General features: G+C 42.7%; 1 protein-coding gene across 1 annotated transcript in view; it reads right to left on the bottom strand.

Annotated features, from left to right (window-relative positions):
- Positions 1-10,044, bottom strand: part of tmem88bl (transmembrane protein 88b-like) — a 35,516-nt gene extending 25,472 nt beyond the window's left edge. The window contains exon 1 of the mRNA XM_043675808.2: positions 9,240-10,044. Coding sequence (XP_043531743.2) covers positions 9,240-9,515 — 276 coding nt within the window. The 5' untranslated portion in view covers positions 9,516-10,044. The remainder of the gene's footprint in view (positions 1-9,239) is intronic.
- Positions 10,045-12,806: the final 2,762 nt, after the last annotated feature.

Below are 12,806 nucleotides of genomic sequence, written 5' to 3'. Positions count from 1 at the left end.
GGAGGGAAATATATCCCTGGTGGTGGGGTCCGTTTGGAGGTGGCGGAAATGTCGGTGGATGATCCTTCATAACTAAGGCACTCCTTGCTCAAGCATTTACAGTGTAAGGGGTAAAGCCTTACCAGCTCATGACAAGTCTCTGTTATAAGCAGTCTGGCTCATTGGTATTAACTGCTTATGACTGAAAGGGTGAAACATGACTCAGCCAACAAGCTTGTTCAAGAGAGGTAACCACACTGGCTAGCTGACACCAGCAAATCTGACCAGGGCAGCCAAGCGGGGCTCATCTCACAAGGGCCGAAATATGTGGTGCTGGAAAAGCACAGTTGGTCAGCCAGCATCTGAGGAACATGAGAGTCGATGTTTCGAGCATGGGCTCTTCATCAGGAATGATGATGAAGAGTTCATGCTTGAAACAGCGACTCTTCTGCTCTTCTGCCTGACCAGCTGTGCTTTTCCAGCACCACACATTTCGACTCTGATCTCCAGCATCTGCAGTCCTAACTTTCATCTCAGAAGGGCGTTCAAACCAAAACGCCAGGCATCCTGAAAACAAATGTAAAAAATGGTGGAGAAAGAATGAATTGATCTTACGTTGCTCTAAACTGTTAAGTCTACTCTGTGAATGGTGGAGTTGATCATTGATGACCATGTGATCATCTTGTGTGGTAATGTTGTTCCATCTAGGGAGTAGGTTTTCCTTTAGGGCCAACGGATAACTCCTTTGAATAAGGCATTGATCTCCTTGAGGGGAAGAGAATGACCCCTTGTATCTTCACTCCACCTTAAAGAGTGTTGGTCCAGTTTAATTGTATATTTTCTCAACTACTTCACTTCAACTGGAAAGGCTTTCCAACAACTTACATCCTGATCATAAAACCTTGACTAATTTTGAATCCCATTAGCTGATCAACAGCAGGTCCATCACAGGAGCTGGGAGGTACAATCCGTATCAATCAGCAGTGAGTACATTCTTGCTTACAAGTGACGACAAGAACAGACCAGAGGCTAGAACTACCACGTCGAGTAACTCATCTCCTGATTCTTATTCTGGATTAGTGGTGCTAGAAGAGCACAGCAGTTCAGGCAGCATCCAAGGAGCAGTAAAATCGACATTTCGGGCAAAAGCCCTTCATCAGGAATAAAGGCAGAGAGCCTGAAGTGTGGAGAGATAAATGAGAGGAAGGTGGGGGTGGGGAGAAAGTAGCATAGAGTACAATAGGTGAGTGGGGGAGGGGATGAAGGTGATGGGTCGGGGGGGGGGGGGGGGGGGGGGGAGGGTGGAGTGGATAGGTGGAAAAGAAGATAGGCAGGTAGGACAAGTCATCCACTAATGCACATCCACCAATATCATTTATTGTATCCGTTGCTCCCGATGCGGTCTCCTCTACATTGGGGAGACTGGACGCCTCCTAGCAGAGCGCTTTAGGGAACATCTCTGGGACACCTGCACCAATCAACCACACTGCCCTGTGGCCCAACATTTCAACTCCCCCTCCCACTCTGCCAAGGACATGGAGGTCCTGGGCCTCCTTCACCGCTGCTCCCTCACCATCCAACGCCTGGAGGAAGAACGCCTCATCTTCCACCTCGGAACACTTCAACCCCAGGGCATCAATGTGGACTTCAACAGTTTCCTCATTTCCCCTTTCCCCGACCTCACCCTAGTTCCAAACTTCCAGCTCAGCACTGTCCCCATGACTTGCCCTACCTGCCTATCTTCCTTTCCACCTATCCACTCCACCCTCGCCCTGCCCCCGACCTATCACCTTCATCCCCTCCCCCACTCACCTATTGTACTCTATGCTACTTTCTCCACCCCCACCCTCCTCTCATTTATCTCTCCACCCTTCAGGCTCTCTGCCTTTATTCCTGATGAAGGGCTTTTGCCCGAAACGTCAATTTTACTGCTCCTCGGATGCTGCCTGAACTGCTGTGCTCTTCCAGCACCACTAATCCAGAATCTGGTTTCCAGCATCTGCAGTCATTGTTTTTACCCTCCTGACTCTTATTGACTACCATCCACAAGGCACAACTCAGGGTGAGTCCAGTTCCAACAACACTCAAGAAGCTTGACACCATCTAGGACAAAGCAGCCCTCTTTACTGGCACCATGTCCACAAACATTCCACTCCCTCCGTTACCAATGCTCAGGAGCAGCTGTGTGTGCTACCTACAAGGTGCACTGTAGAAATGCACCAAAGATCTTCAGACAGCACCTTCCAATGTCACAACTGCTTCCACCTAGTAGGACAAGGGCAGCAGATACATGGGAACACCACCCTCTGCAAGTTCCCTTTGAAGCCACTCACCATCCTGACTTGGAAATGTCACTGGGTCGAAATTCTAGAATTCCCTCCTGAATGGCATTGTAGGTTTACCCACAGCACATGGACTCCAGTGATTCAGGAAGGCAGCTCACCACCACCTCCTCAAGGGCAATAAATGCTGCCTCACCCAGCAACGCTCGTGTCCCATTTCCCATGTCTCATGCCCCACAAGTGAATAAAAAAGGGATGAGTAGTCCACTAGGAAATCCCAGAGCCATCATCACAAAGTGAATGAATGTTTCTTTTAATCTGTTGGAAAAACTCAGTAATAGTGGTGAGCTGGACCTACTCACAGTCCTGAGCGACATAGGGCCTTGTGCTGTACTCTTTGTGGCTGCACACTACATTTATTTTCACTTTCCTGCATCCCCCATCTCTCACAAGTTTCTTGGTGGCAGTGAAGTTGCCAGGGGAACCCTTATTAGCACTGATTTTCCAAGACAGGATGAAGGGAAACAGCTGTCTCTGTTGAAATAAATCAACAGTCGTCAATGTCCATTTCAGGAACAAAGTGGTTTCTGTGAAAATTGGTTGTGATGGGTGTTATCTTATCGGCTGATTGATGTTTCTGATCTATGGGAACCACTCACCTGCCCATCATTTAAAAGTAGTCAGTGTCACTCACTATGCCCGTAAATGCTTCATCCTGCTGTTAAGAGAAGTTCGCTCTGTGAAAAATCCACTCGTACTGATGATAGCCTGACTGGCAGTGAGGCAGGTCGTTTATAATGCTCTCTTACTGCAATTCAATATTACAAAGGAAGTGGCTTTCATGCTGTTCTCTTTCTCTGCCACTACAACTAGACCCCCACCAACCACCAACCCCTCCCAAAATATTCAAATTATTCTGGGAAAAATATAACCATTTTGAAGGTGTGAAAGATCAAACAGAGAAATAATAGTGAATTTACTACTTAACAACTAGCCCCTGATACAAGTGAAATTATGAAAGCCATTATTTAAAAAACAAAATTCAATGTCAAAATTCCAAATCTAATTGATTTGCAGAGTGAATTTAATTTAAATCTACAGATGACATTTATATAGCACAGAAAGCTTTATGGTCCATCAGAATGACCAAGGTTAAATCTTGAACTGGAGCAGCCTAGTTTAATCACTACCACTTTTACTATATTATTTTATATTTTCCATTTTATAATATTAAATAAAATACCTTCCAAACAATTTTAAAGCTGTAGCCTCAAAAACCACCAATGTTAATGCTTTCCATCGATGAATTTGGGGTTCTTAAAGCTGTTGGTTTGAGCTGTTTTGGAGACCAACCTCTCATATTAATTAGGGTGTCCTCTGATGAAATCTAGAGGCCAGTGTGAAACTCTAAGACATTGAGCATTGTTGGGGTGGGTGGGGACCTGTGCATTAGCTTTGAGTTTGTAATATGTTCATCAACCCTAATCAATTTCACTCTAAATTCCAAGGTATTCACCCCTGCACAGTTATGGTCTCCTGGTATAGATAAAATGTGAAATCTGAAAGGGTTCAGAAAAGATTTACAAGGATGTTGCCAGGGTTGAAGGGTTTGAGCTATAGGGAGAGGCTGAATAGGGTGGGACTATTTTACCTGGAACACCAGGGGCTGAGGGGTAATATTTTGGGTTTATAAAATCATGAGGGACATGGATAGGGCGAATAGCTAAGGTCTTTTTCCCCAGGGCAGGGGAGTCCAAAACTAGAGGGCATAGGTTTAAAGTGAGAGCAGAAAGATTTAAAAAGGACCTAAGGGGCAACTTTTTCACACAGAGAGTGGTGCATGTATAGAATGAGGAAGTGGTGGAGGTTGGTACAATGACAACATTTAAAAGGCATCTGGGTGATTAGGAAGGGTTTAAAGGGATATGGGCCAAATCCTGGCAAATCAGTCTAGATTAGTTTAGGATATCTGGTTGGCATGGACGATTTGGACCGAAGGGTCTGTTTCCATTCTGTACATCTCTATGACTCTATGTAACGCCTCTTGCAATTTAATCCTCACAGCCTAGGTTTCATTCTGGTAACTCTCCAATGCCAATATCTCCTTCTCAAGGTGTTCAGAGTGCCTTGAACTGCAAATGCCAGATGTTATAGAAGCAGCATTTTGTGTGGCTGAGGCGTGACATTTACGTCCTTGGGTTCCACTCCTCTAGACATAAAGGTCAGTGTTCCATTAGCCTTTTTGATCATTCTACAGTTCTCACCTTCATCTCCAACCTGCAGAAAATAGCAATCCCCTTGGGCAAGCAGCTTCAGCAGAAACCATTTGTATTTATCACTTTGTAATGAGGTGGTATTTCTTGCCCCTGGAAGGAAATTACTGCATCATTTATATTGTGGCACAGACTCCAAAGACTGGGCTGTCATCCAGCAGTGCAGAGAACAGCTGTAAGTATGGCTCACTTAAAGATTCAATTTATTGCATTTGCAGTTTGTAAAGTTTAAAGGCTGCAGAAACCTTACCAAGAGAAACTTAGCGAGAAAATGAGCTCACTGGCAGGACAAGAAGCAAATAAAGCACAAAGAAGGCAAAAGTAATGAGGAATAGGCATTACACAAATGGAGGCTGGGGATGAGAGGTTAGCTGGTTGGTTAACAATGCAACAGAGTGTGGTGGAGCCAAGGAGAAAGATTATTTAAGATCTGATGACTCCAACAGGATTACATTGGATGCCATATTAAGGACCAACAGATATCATCAATAAATTCTCCAGGTCTTATAGAGATATAAATTCTGTACATGTGGAGCAGAATCATGCAAAATAAATTGAATAGCTGTACAGGCCAGAGAGCCATGACAGAATGGTGAAAGTTAGGAGGATTTGAATAATCCACAGTTTTGCTTGATCTTAGATGAATAGCAAGTATTGGTGTGGACATTTCAATAGGTAGTGTTGATTTTGTGGTCCACTTTCTCACATGACAAGATATGGTTAATGTCTGACTACAAGAGACTCTATGTTTTACACTCCTTTACCTCAGTTTAACCTGGATTTGCAGTGATCACGACATTCCCAAGAATTAAATAATTCTGTAAAATAAGATTTCTCTTGATCAACATTAAGGACTGAGAAAAGGTAATTCTATGTATTTTGCAAATAACGTAGCTTACCTTAAACATATTGGTCCATGGTTTACCCAGTGGCCAGTGCACACTGGAATGTCTTTGCTGTGAGGGGTCTTGCAGCAGTAAGCATTGTGTTGCTTATTCTGGGTTTCTGCACTGTTTATCACAGGTGTTTCTCAAACGGAGGCAAGTTCTGGCAACTTAAAAGGACGTGGAAGAAGTTGTCACCCACAGAATGCCCTATCTCATCTCTGGTGCCTTCCCATGAAGCAGATTCTCAGAATGCTCATAAAGGTGGAAGCAAGGATCCAGCAACTTCTGAGAAACTGCTTTCACAACAGCAACACTCTCCTGGCGAAGGGTCCTTCCTTTTTTATGGTACAGGCCTCCACCAAGCTACTTGCAACATAGGGTTTCAATATTTCCAGCGCAGATTAATTACATTGTTGGGCTGTGAAAATTCAGATAGGAATTGTATTCCTAGTGGGGGAGTCCCCTGTTGTGGTAGTGGAACAGAATTGCAGGTCCAAGACCCCATTGTTTGTTGCTACTTAACTTAGTTTAAACATTTGAACCATCAAATAGCATACATTGCTGTTAAACAAAATAGGAGATTCTCAACTTACACTGTGATTAAGACATGTTATAAATAATGGTGTTTACAGCATCCAACTGCATCCCAACACTTTACTGCTAATCTCCAATCAGTCACTGCAGCTTTAACAACCCCCTTGGCATTTACAGGAGTGTTATGGCCACAGAGGGTGATTCACGATACGTCAACAGCACTTTGAAGTGAAAGGAACCCTGGGACCTGAAAGTACAGGTCTACGTGCAGAATACTGAATAAAGACTCGTGACAAGAAGTGAAAACATGGAGAAGAGCTGCCAACTGTTTCCACTCAGTATTCCAGCTCCTAAACATAGGAGCTCAGGGTATTCTTTAAAGTCAAATGGAAATGATTGACGTACATAAAATATTGATCATTTGTATCAGGCACAGCACATGAAAGAAACCAACAATTTAGGTGGATGCTGCACTGCAGTACTGAAGGAATGCTACACTTTCAGAAAAGACACTAAACCAATATAGAAGTGCAAGATAGTATGGCACCATTTGACCAAGAGCAGGTGAGTTCTTCTAGGGTATTACCCATGATTTATCTCATGAATACATTCCTCAGAAGCAAATTGCCTGATTGATTATCCCATTGTGGTTTGTGGGATCTTGCTGTGCATAAACTGACAGGCCCATTTCTCCATGTTGCAGCAGTGACTAATCTTCTACACCTAATTCATTGGTTGACAAGCACATTAGAACCTCATGAGGTTATGAAAGTTGCTAAATAAATACAAGCTCCTCATTTAGGGGCGGCACAGTGGCACAGTGGTTAGCACTGCTGCCTCACAGCGCCTGAGACCCGGGTTCAATTCCCACCTCAGGCGACTGACTGTGTGGAGTTTGCACGTTCTCCCCGTGTCTGCGTGGGTTTCCTCCGGGTGCTCCGGTTTCCTCCCACAGTCCAAAAGATGTGCAGGGTCAGGTGAATTGGCCATGCTAAATTGCCCGTAGTGTTAGGTAAGGGGTAAATGTAGGGGTATGTGTGGGCTTCGCTTCGGCGGGTCGGTGTGGACTTGTTGGGCCGAAGGGCCTGTTTCCACACTGTAATGTAATGTAATCTAATTTGCCTTTCTCTTACGTTTACACAAACTAATGTGTAATATGGATTCTGCTACACTCTAAAATAATCTGAATAAAAACCTTCGCGTTATCTGGACAAATGAAAACAATTTGCTGCAGAACTCATTTCTACCAGATATCCATTATTTGTTGGCCTTCATAACCCTTTTTGCCCAGAAATGTGGGGCTTTTCTTCCTTCTCATCCCCATCAGCCTGATTGATTATCCCATTTAAGGCTTGATTTAAGGCTTGACCAACAAGTATTATAACTGGATACCATAAGACTTGTACAAAGAGAACCCTGGGATGTAACTAAAAGTTTGAACAGCAAGACCTTAGCCAGACATGTCTCTGCCTCCCACAACAGGGTGACATAATAAATACTGTAACAAAAACAGAAATTACTGGGAAAAGTCAGCAGGTCTGACAGCATCTGTGCAGAGAAAGCAGATTCAGGTTAGGCGACCCTTCCTCAGCACAATAAATACTGTGTCCATCTCCACCAAATGCCACAGTCATGTCAATGTCACAGCATCAGGTATAAGCTGTAATCATCAGAGAAGCAAAACAAAAATGTGGTCCTCTGAGTAGCTCACTGTGCGTTGCTAAGGTACAGTGTAATCTTAGTTTCACATCATGTCTCATTGTTTCCCTCATGAATTTGTGTTGAGATTACTTTAGGTTTAGCAACACACAACTATTCATTCAATTTCACTGTGGGTTTTCAAATGAAGCTAATTTTACATGTCATCTTCAAATGAACTGGGAAAGTTTCTTAAGGCTATACGCTTAAAACTCAGAAACATAGAGAGGGGATTATTTTAATACAAAAAGGAAATTTTCCAATGGGTACAGACCTGTTAATGGAAAATACTGACTCACTCTATCACTTGATAGATTTTTAAGTTCTTTGATGCTGAAGCAGTTTAAAAGTTACTGGTAATTTCAGTTTATTTCTCCAGTTTAAGTTCTCATACATCAACATCTGGGAATGCAGACAAGGAAGCAACTTGATCCCAGATTTTCACCTACACCCCTTCCCGAGATATACACAAGACCACGGATCAAAATTCTAGAACTCCAATTACACTGTGGGTGTATCTACACCATTTGGACTGCCATGGGTTCAAGATGGATCACGACCATCTTCTCAATGGCAGTTAGTACTAGGCAATAAATGCTGGTCTAGCCAGCGAAGCTCAATCGCATGAAAGAACAAAGAAAACATGGCTCAGCAGGTAAGTTGTCCACGTTTTGCAGTCCTTGATAATTAAATGTATGTGGTCACAAGTAACCGGATCCCCCTAAAGTGGGAATTTGGGAATTTTGCAGTGACTTACTGACAGGTGCAGATGTGAATCAAACCTACACTTCCACGTAGCCTGCGGCCCATCATTAAATCAAACAATAGCCTGGTTTGTGACTTATAAAAATGGATCAAGATTCCCTTATGTATTCTTTGTTTTTACATTAAGACATGATTTTTTTCTCAAAGGAAGCATTGTTAAAGGTAATTCTGAGATCCTGTTTAAAAGGTCGATCATTGCAATCTCTACCATGTGTGGAAGATTGAAACTTGAGTTCTTTTACCTTAAAAGTACACCTTTAGATAAAAATTTGCTTTAACGTAAGATAGCTACAGAAAATAGTCTACTATGCCTCATTGACTAAAGTTTCTGGCTATATTGTTACAGTATGATTCACACCCGAGGCATCACATGCAGCTGCAGAGCAGTAGCTAAGATTCACTCACTGGCACTGCTGACAGAACTGGAGCATTTTAATGGTTTTTTTGCTGCACCATCTGTTTGCGTTTGAAAGTTTTTTTTATTAATATTAGACAAGCTTTAGGGAATGTTACTTCCTCACTAACAGGTCATCATCAGTAGCAATCCTCTATCACTCAGATGAAGAGGTGAATTTAGATCCACATAAAAGGAGCACGATCCCTTCTCTCTATTCATCACAACCGGTGCAATTCTATCCTTTAACATTCAACGAGAACACCTCACCCACAATCATGGAAAAGGCATAATTATCGAAAGATTCATGCAGTCTTTACAACCGACTAAAGTTAAAGGATTGTATCTTCAACTAGGGCAGAAGGCCCCTCAGCTTCATTTCACAGCCACTACAAAACAAATTGAGAATTAGCCATGACTTACTTACCCTGGAGTGACATTGAAACCCAAAGTACACCACCACGATAGTGGGCAGCAGCATAATGCAAAACACAGTGCCCATGAGGACAAAGTTCAGGAGGAACAGCAGAAAGTTAAAGGCAGTGACCAGGAAAGCCCATCCCCAGAACTCGCACATGCTGCGTGTTTCCAGAGGCCATGGCTGGTCATCAATGCTGTACGGTGGAGGGTGAACATGATTGAGCATGCAAGCTGTGTCCGATACACTGTCGGCATCAAAGTCCTCAATTTCTTGCCCTGCCATTTTACCACTGCAGATATTTCTTTTTTGATTTGTCTTCCACAGTTAATTGATTTTTTTGCTGCAGCTCCCAGCTTCAGCGTTCAGGGTCCGACGAGATACTGGGGCTACAGGCTCCGATCCACACAAATAGTTTCCTTGTCGGTCACTCTGTTATTCCCACATTAACGGTGCCCCGTCCTGCAATTGATATGAATTACTCTTAGCGTTGAGGGCTGGTGAGGAGTTCCAGCCTTGCCTGAGCAGCATCCACAAACGGCAGCTGATTCTATCAGTCTTTTGACACTAAGCCAGTTAGTCGAGATTAACAAGCAGCCTGAGGATGCAGTCCTTCCCGCCACGAACCAATCCCCTTGTGCTGTATCCCCAGCCACAGAATGCACCACCCAGATCAGCACCTGGGTATCAGACAGTCAGGATAAACTGAAGCAGCATCCACCAGGTACCAGCTGCAGTTACATACACAAGGTGCAAAATCTTAAAGAAGTACCATGCATTCTGTGCTTAAGAACAAGTAGTGGACTGAAGTGTAGCATTTTTCAAACCTGCATTTAGGAAATAAATAGTCCTTATGTTCTCAATCCAACATTAGGAGTAATTCCCAATAGCATTACCTTAATAATATTTTGCTACACAGCACAATGCAGTTTTAAAATTTTACATTGATTCTTACACTGCAGCATCGAGAAACCATAAACAAATAAAATTACTGTTCTATAATTCGTGTAGAGTAGCTCATAGCAATACTTATATTACATCATACTTTGTAGCCAACCAATGCTTAAAATAGATGAAGCTCTGGTAATGGAATAAAATTTATACATAATTCAGTTACATGACCAACAATTTATTTAAATATCAATAACTTTGCAATCACTTTATTAATTTCAGAAATTAAAATAAAGCAAAATTAATCATTTAATTGATGAAAGGCTGTATCAATTCTGTCATCATTTGCCAAAGGGATTTATGAGTTTTTAAATCTGCCCCCATTCTCTTTTTCATATTCTGCCATCAACCCATTGACAAATGTGTTTTAACAACTTAATTCCTCATCTCCATTAAGCGCAGCACCAAACCCCCCCTTAATTGGAACCTAGAGTCCACAACGTGAATCTGTATCAGCACGAAGGATGGCTTTGCAATAGCCCAGTTCACCATGGAGTATGCAGCACCTGCAAGATTATCTGCAGTGCAGACACCTTTCCCAGAGATCCAATAGGATAACTGTGAATCCTGGTATGGTGAGGAGGCCTTGATAATACCGCAAGGTTAACAAGTTATAGAAACCATCCTGCACAGTAATGTTCACTCCATATTCTCACAGATCAGCGGCCGTACAGAACCTGACCTGCAAAGTGCAAGGTAGGAGTCCATTCACATGCAGCTGCTGTGTCTAAGGATAGTAGAATGTGTGTGTCTTACTAACAGCCCTTTCAGAGGCCTAGACATGTGGCAGAAGGGAGACAGGGTCGCACTGCCTTTGTATCAGTGCAAGAATTGCATCTTGCCACAGCTCAATAGCAGAACTTTATGAGGAGGTGATCTCAAAATGTTGCCGGAGGAACACAGCAGATATTCTTACTTCTCAAATAACACATATTGGGAGCAGAGGCATGTTTTAAGAGTCACCAAACACTGACACTCAGGTGAATATAAAAAAAACAGACACTTTTAATTATAATTTTAATTCTTCTGAAGCTGACTTGTAGAATAAGCAATGTGAGTGATGTAATGAGTAGAGAGAGGGGAATGTAGCGTAAGAGGTTGATTTTAATATTTGAATAAAGTAGCCTACATTATCAGGGAAAGTGATGTAAGGTCATACGGCTACCATATCGATTGAGAGATGGGTCTGTCAAACAACCTCATGTAGAGCCTTGTCCTGTGAACAGTTAGTAGTTACTATGTTTAATAAACAGCCACGTTTACTGACAATGTAGCCTCCTGTAATCTATATCAGTCAATGCTGCAGACAACCATATTAGAACAACAGATATCAGAGATCCAGATGTTGACATTGTCATTACCAAATATCTCATTTGTGGAACTTTGCTCTGTCCAGTATCTTCCCACAATATAACAATGACTACATATCAATGGTATTTTCTTGCTAGTCCATGTTTTTGAACATACGGAGGATGTGAAAGGTGATATATGAATGTAAGTTCTTTCCTACCACTTCATTAAAATCTATATGCATCTTACTTCTTTTGCTATCCATTGACCTTCCCTTTCATTGCCACTGATTTTCCCTTGCCTTCATCTCTTCATTTCCCTTCCTTTCTTCCATATCATTCTTTCCCCTATTTCTGTCCTCCTCATCTATTTCTTCCCCATTGCGATGCCTTTTGGCTCCTACCTCCTCACATTCTGCTTCCACCTTTTACAATATATTTTCACAGCCCTTGGTAACAAATTCAGAGCTGCTGCTAAGTCCTGAAAAGCATCAAACAATCTGGACAAATCATTCATTCCTTAGTGAGCAGAGGACTGCAGCAGTGTAAGATGGCAGCTCACCACCACCTTCTCAAGGGGAACTAGGAATGTGTAATAAAGGCTGTCGCAGCCAACGAGGGCCAGATCCAGATCCCCTGACTGAGTTTTAATAAAAGATGTCCCCTCTTATCCACTTGAAGCTCTGACAGCAGCTGACTTCAGGCTGCTGAAGGTGAGGTTACTCCACTGGAGTTCTCACTTTGCTAAGAACATACGAGCAGGAGTAGGCCGTCCGGCCCTTCGAACCTGCTCCACCATTCAATAAGATCATGGCTGATCTTTTCATGGACTCAGCTCCACGTAACCGTGCTCTCACCGTATCCCTTAATTCCTTTATTTTATAAAAAAAATCTACCTTAGCTTTATAGTATTTACTGAAGTAGCGGCAACTACTTCCCTGGGCAAGGAATTCCATAGATTAACAACCTTCTGGGTGAAGAAGTTCCTTCTTAATTCAGTCCTAAATTTGCTTCCTCTAATCCTGAGGGTATGGCCTCTTGTCCTAGTTTCACCTCCCAGTAGAAACATCCTCTCTACTTCTATCTTATCCATTCCCTTCGTAATTCTACATGTTTCTATAAGATCCCCCCTCATTCTGCTGAATTCCAATGAATATGATCTCAATCTACTCTGCTCTCCTCATAAGCCAACCCCCTCAACTCTAGAATCAACCTAGCACCCACTTCAGTGCCGGTCCATCCTTTCTCAAGTAAGGAGACCAAAACTGCACACAGTACTCCAGGTGTGGCCTCACCAGCATTTGTACAGCTGTAACATTACCTCTCTGCTTTTAAA

Source organism: Chiloscyllium plagiosum, unplaced genomic scaffold (assembly GCF_037043375.1).
Source record: "Chiloscyllium plagiosum isolate Xiang-an unplaced genomic scaffold, Cpla_swu_hap1 HiC_scaffold_37, whole genome shotgun sequence".
Classification (NCBI taxonomy): domain Eukaryota; kingdom Metazoa; phylum Chordata; class Chondrichthyes; order Orectolobiformes; family Hemiscylliidae; genus Chiloscyllium; species Chiloscyllium plagiosum.
The sequence above is the reverse complement of the archived record's forward strand: the minus strand, read 5'-3'. Positions and strand labels throughout refer to the sequence as shown.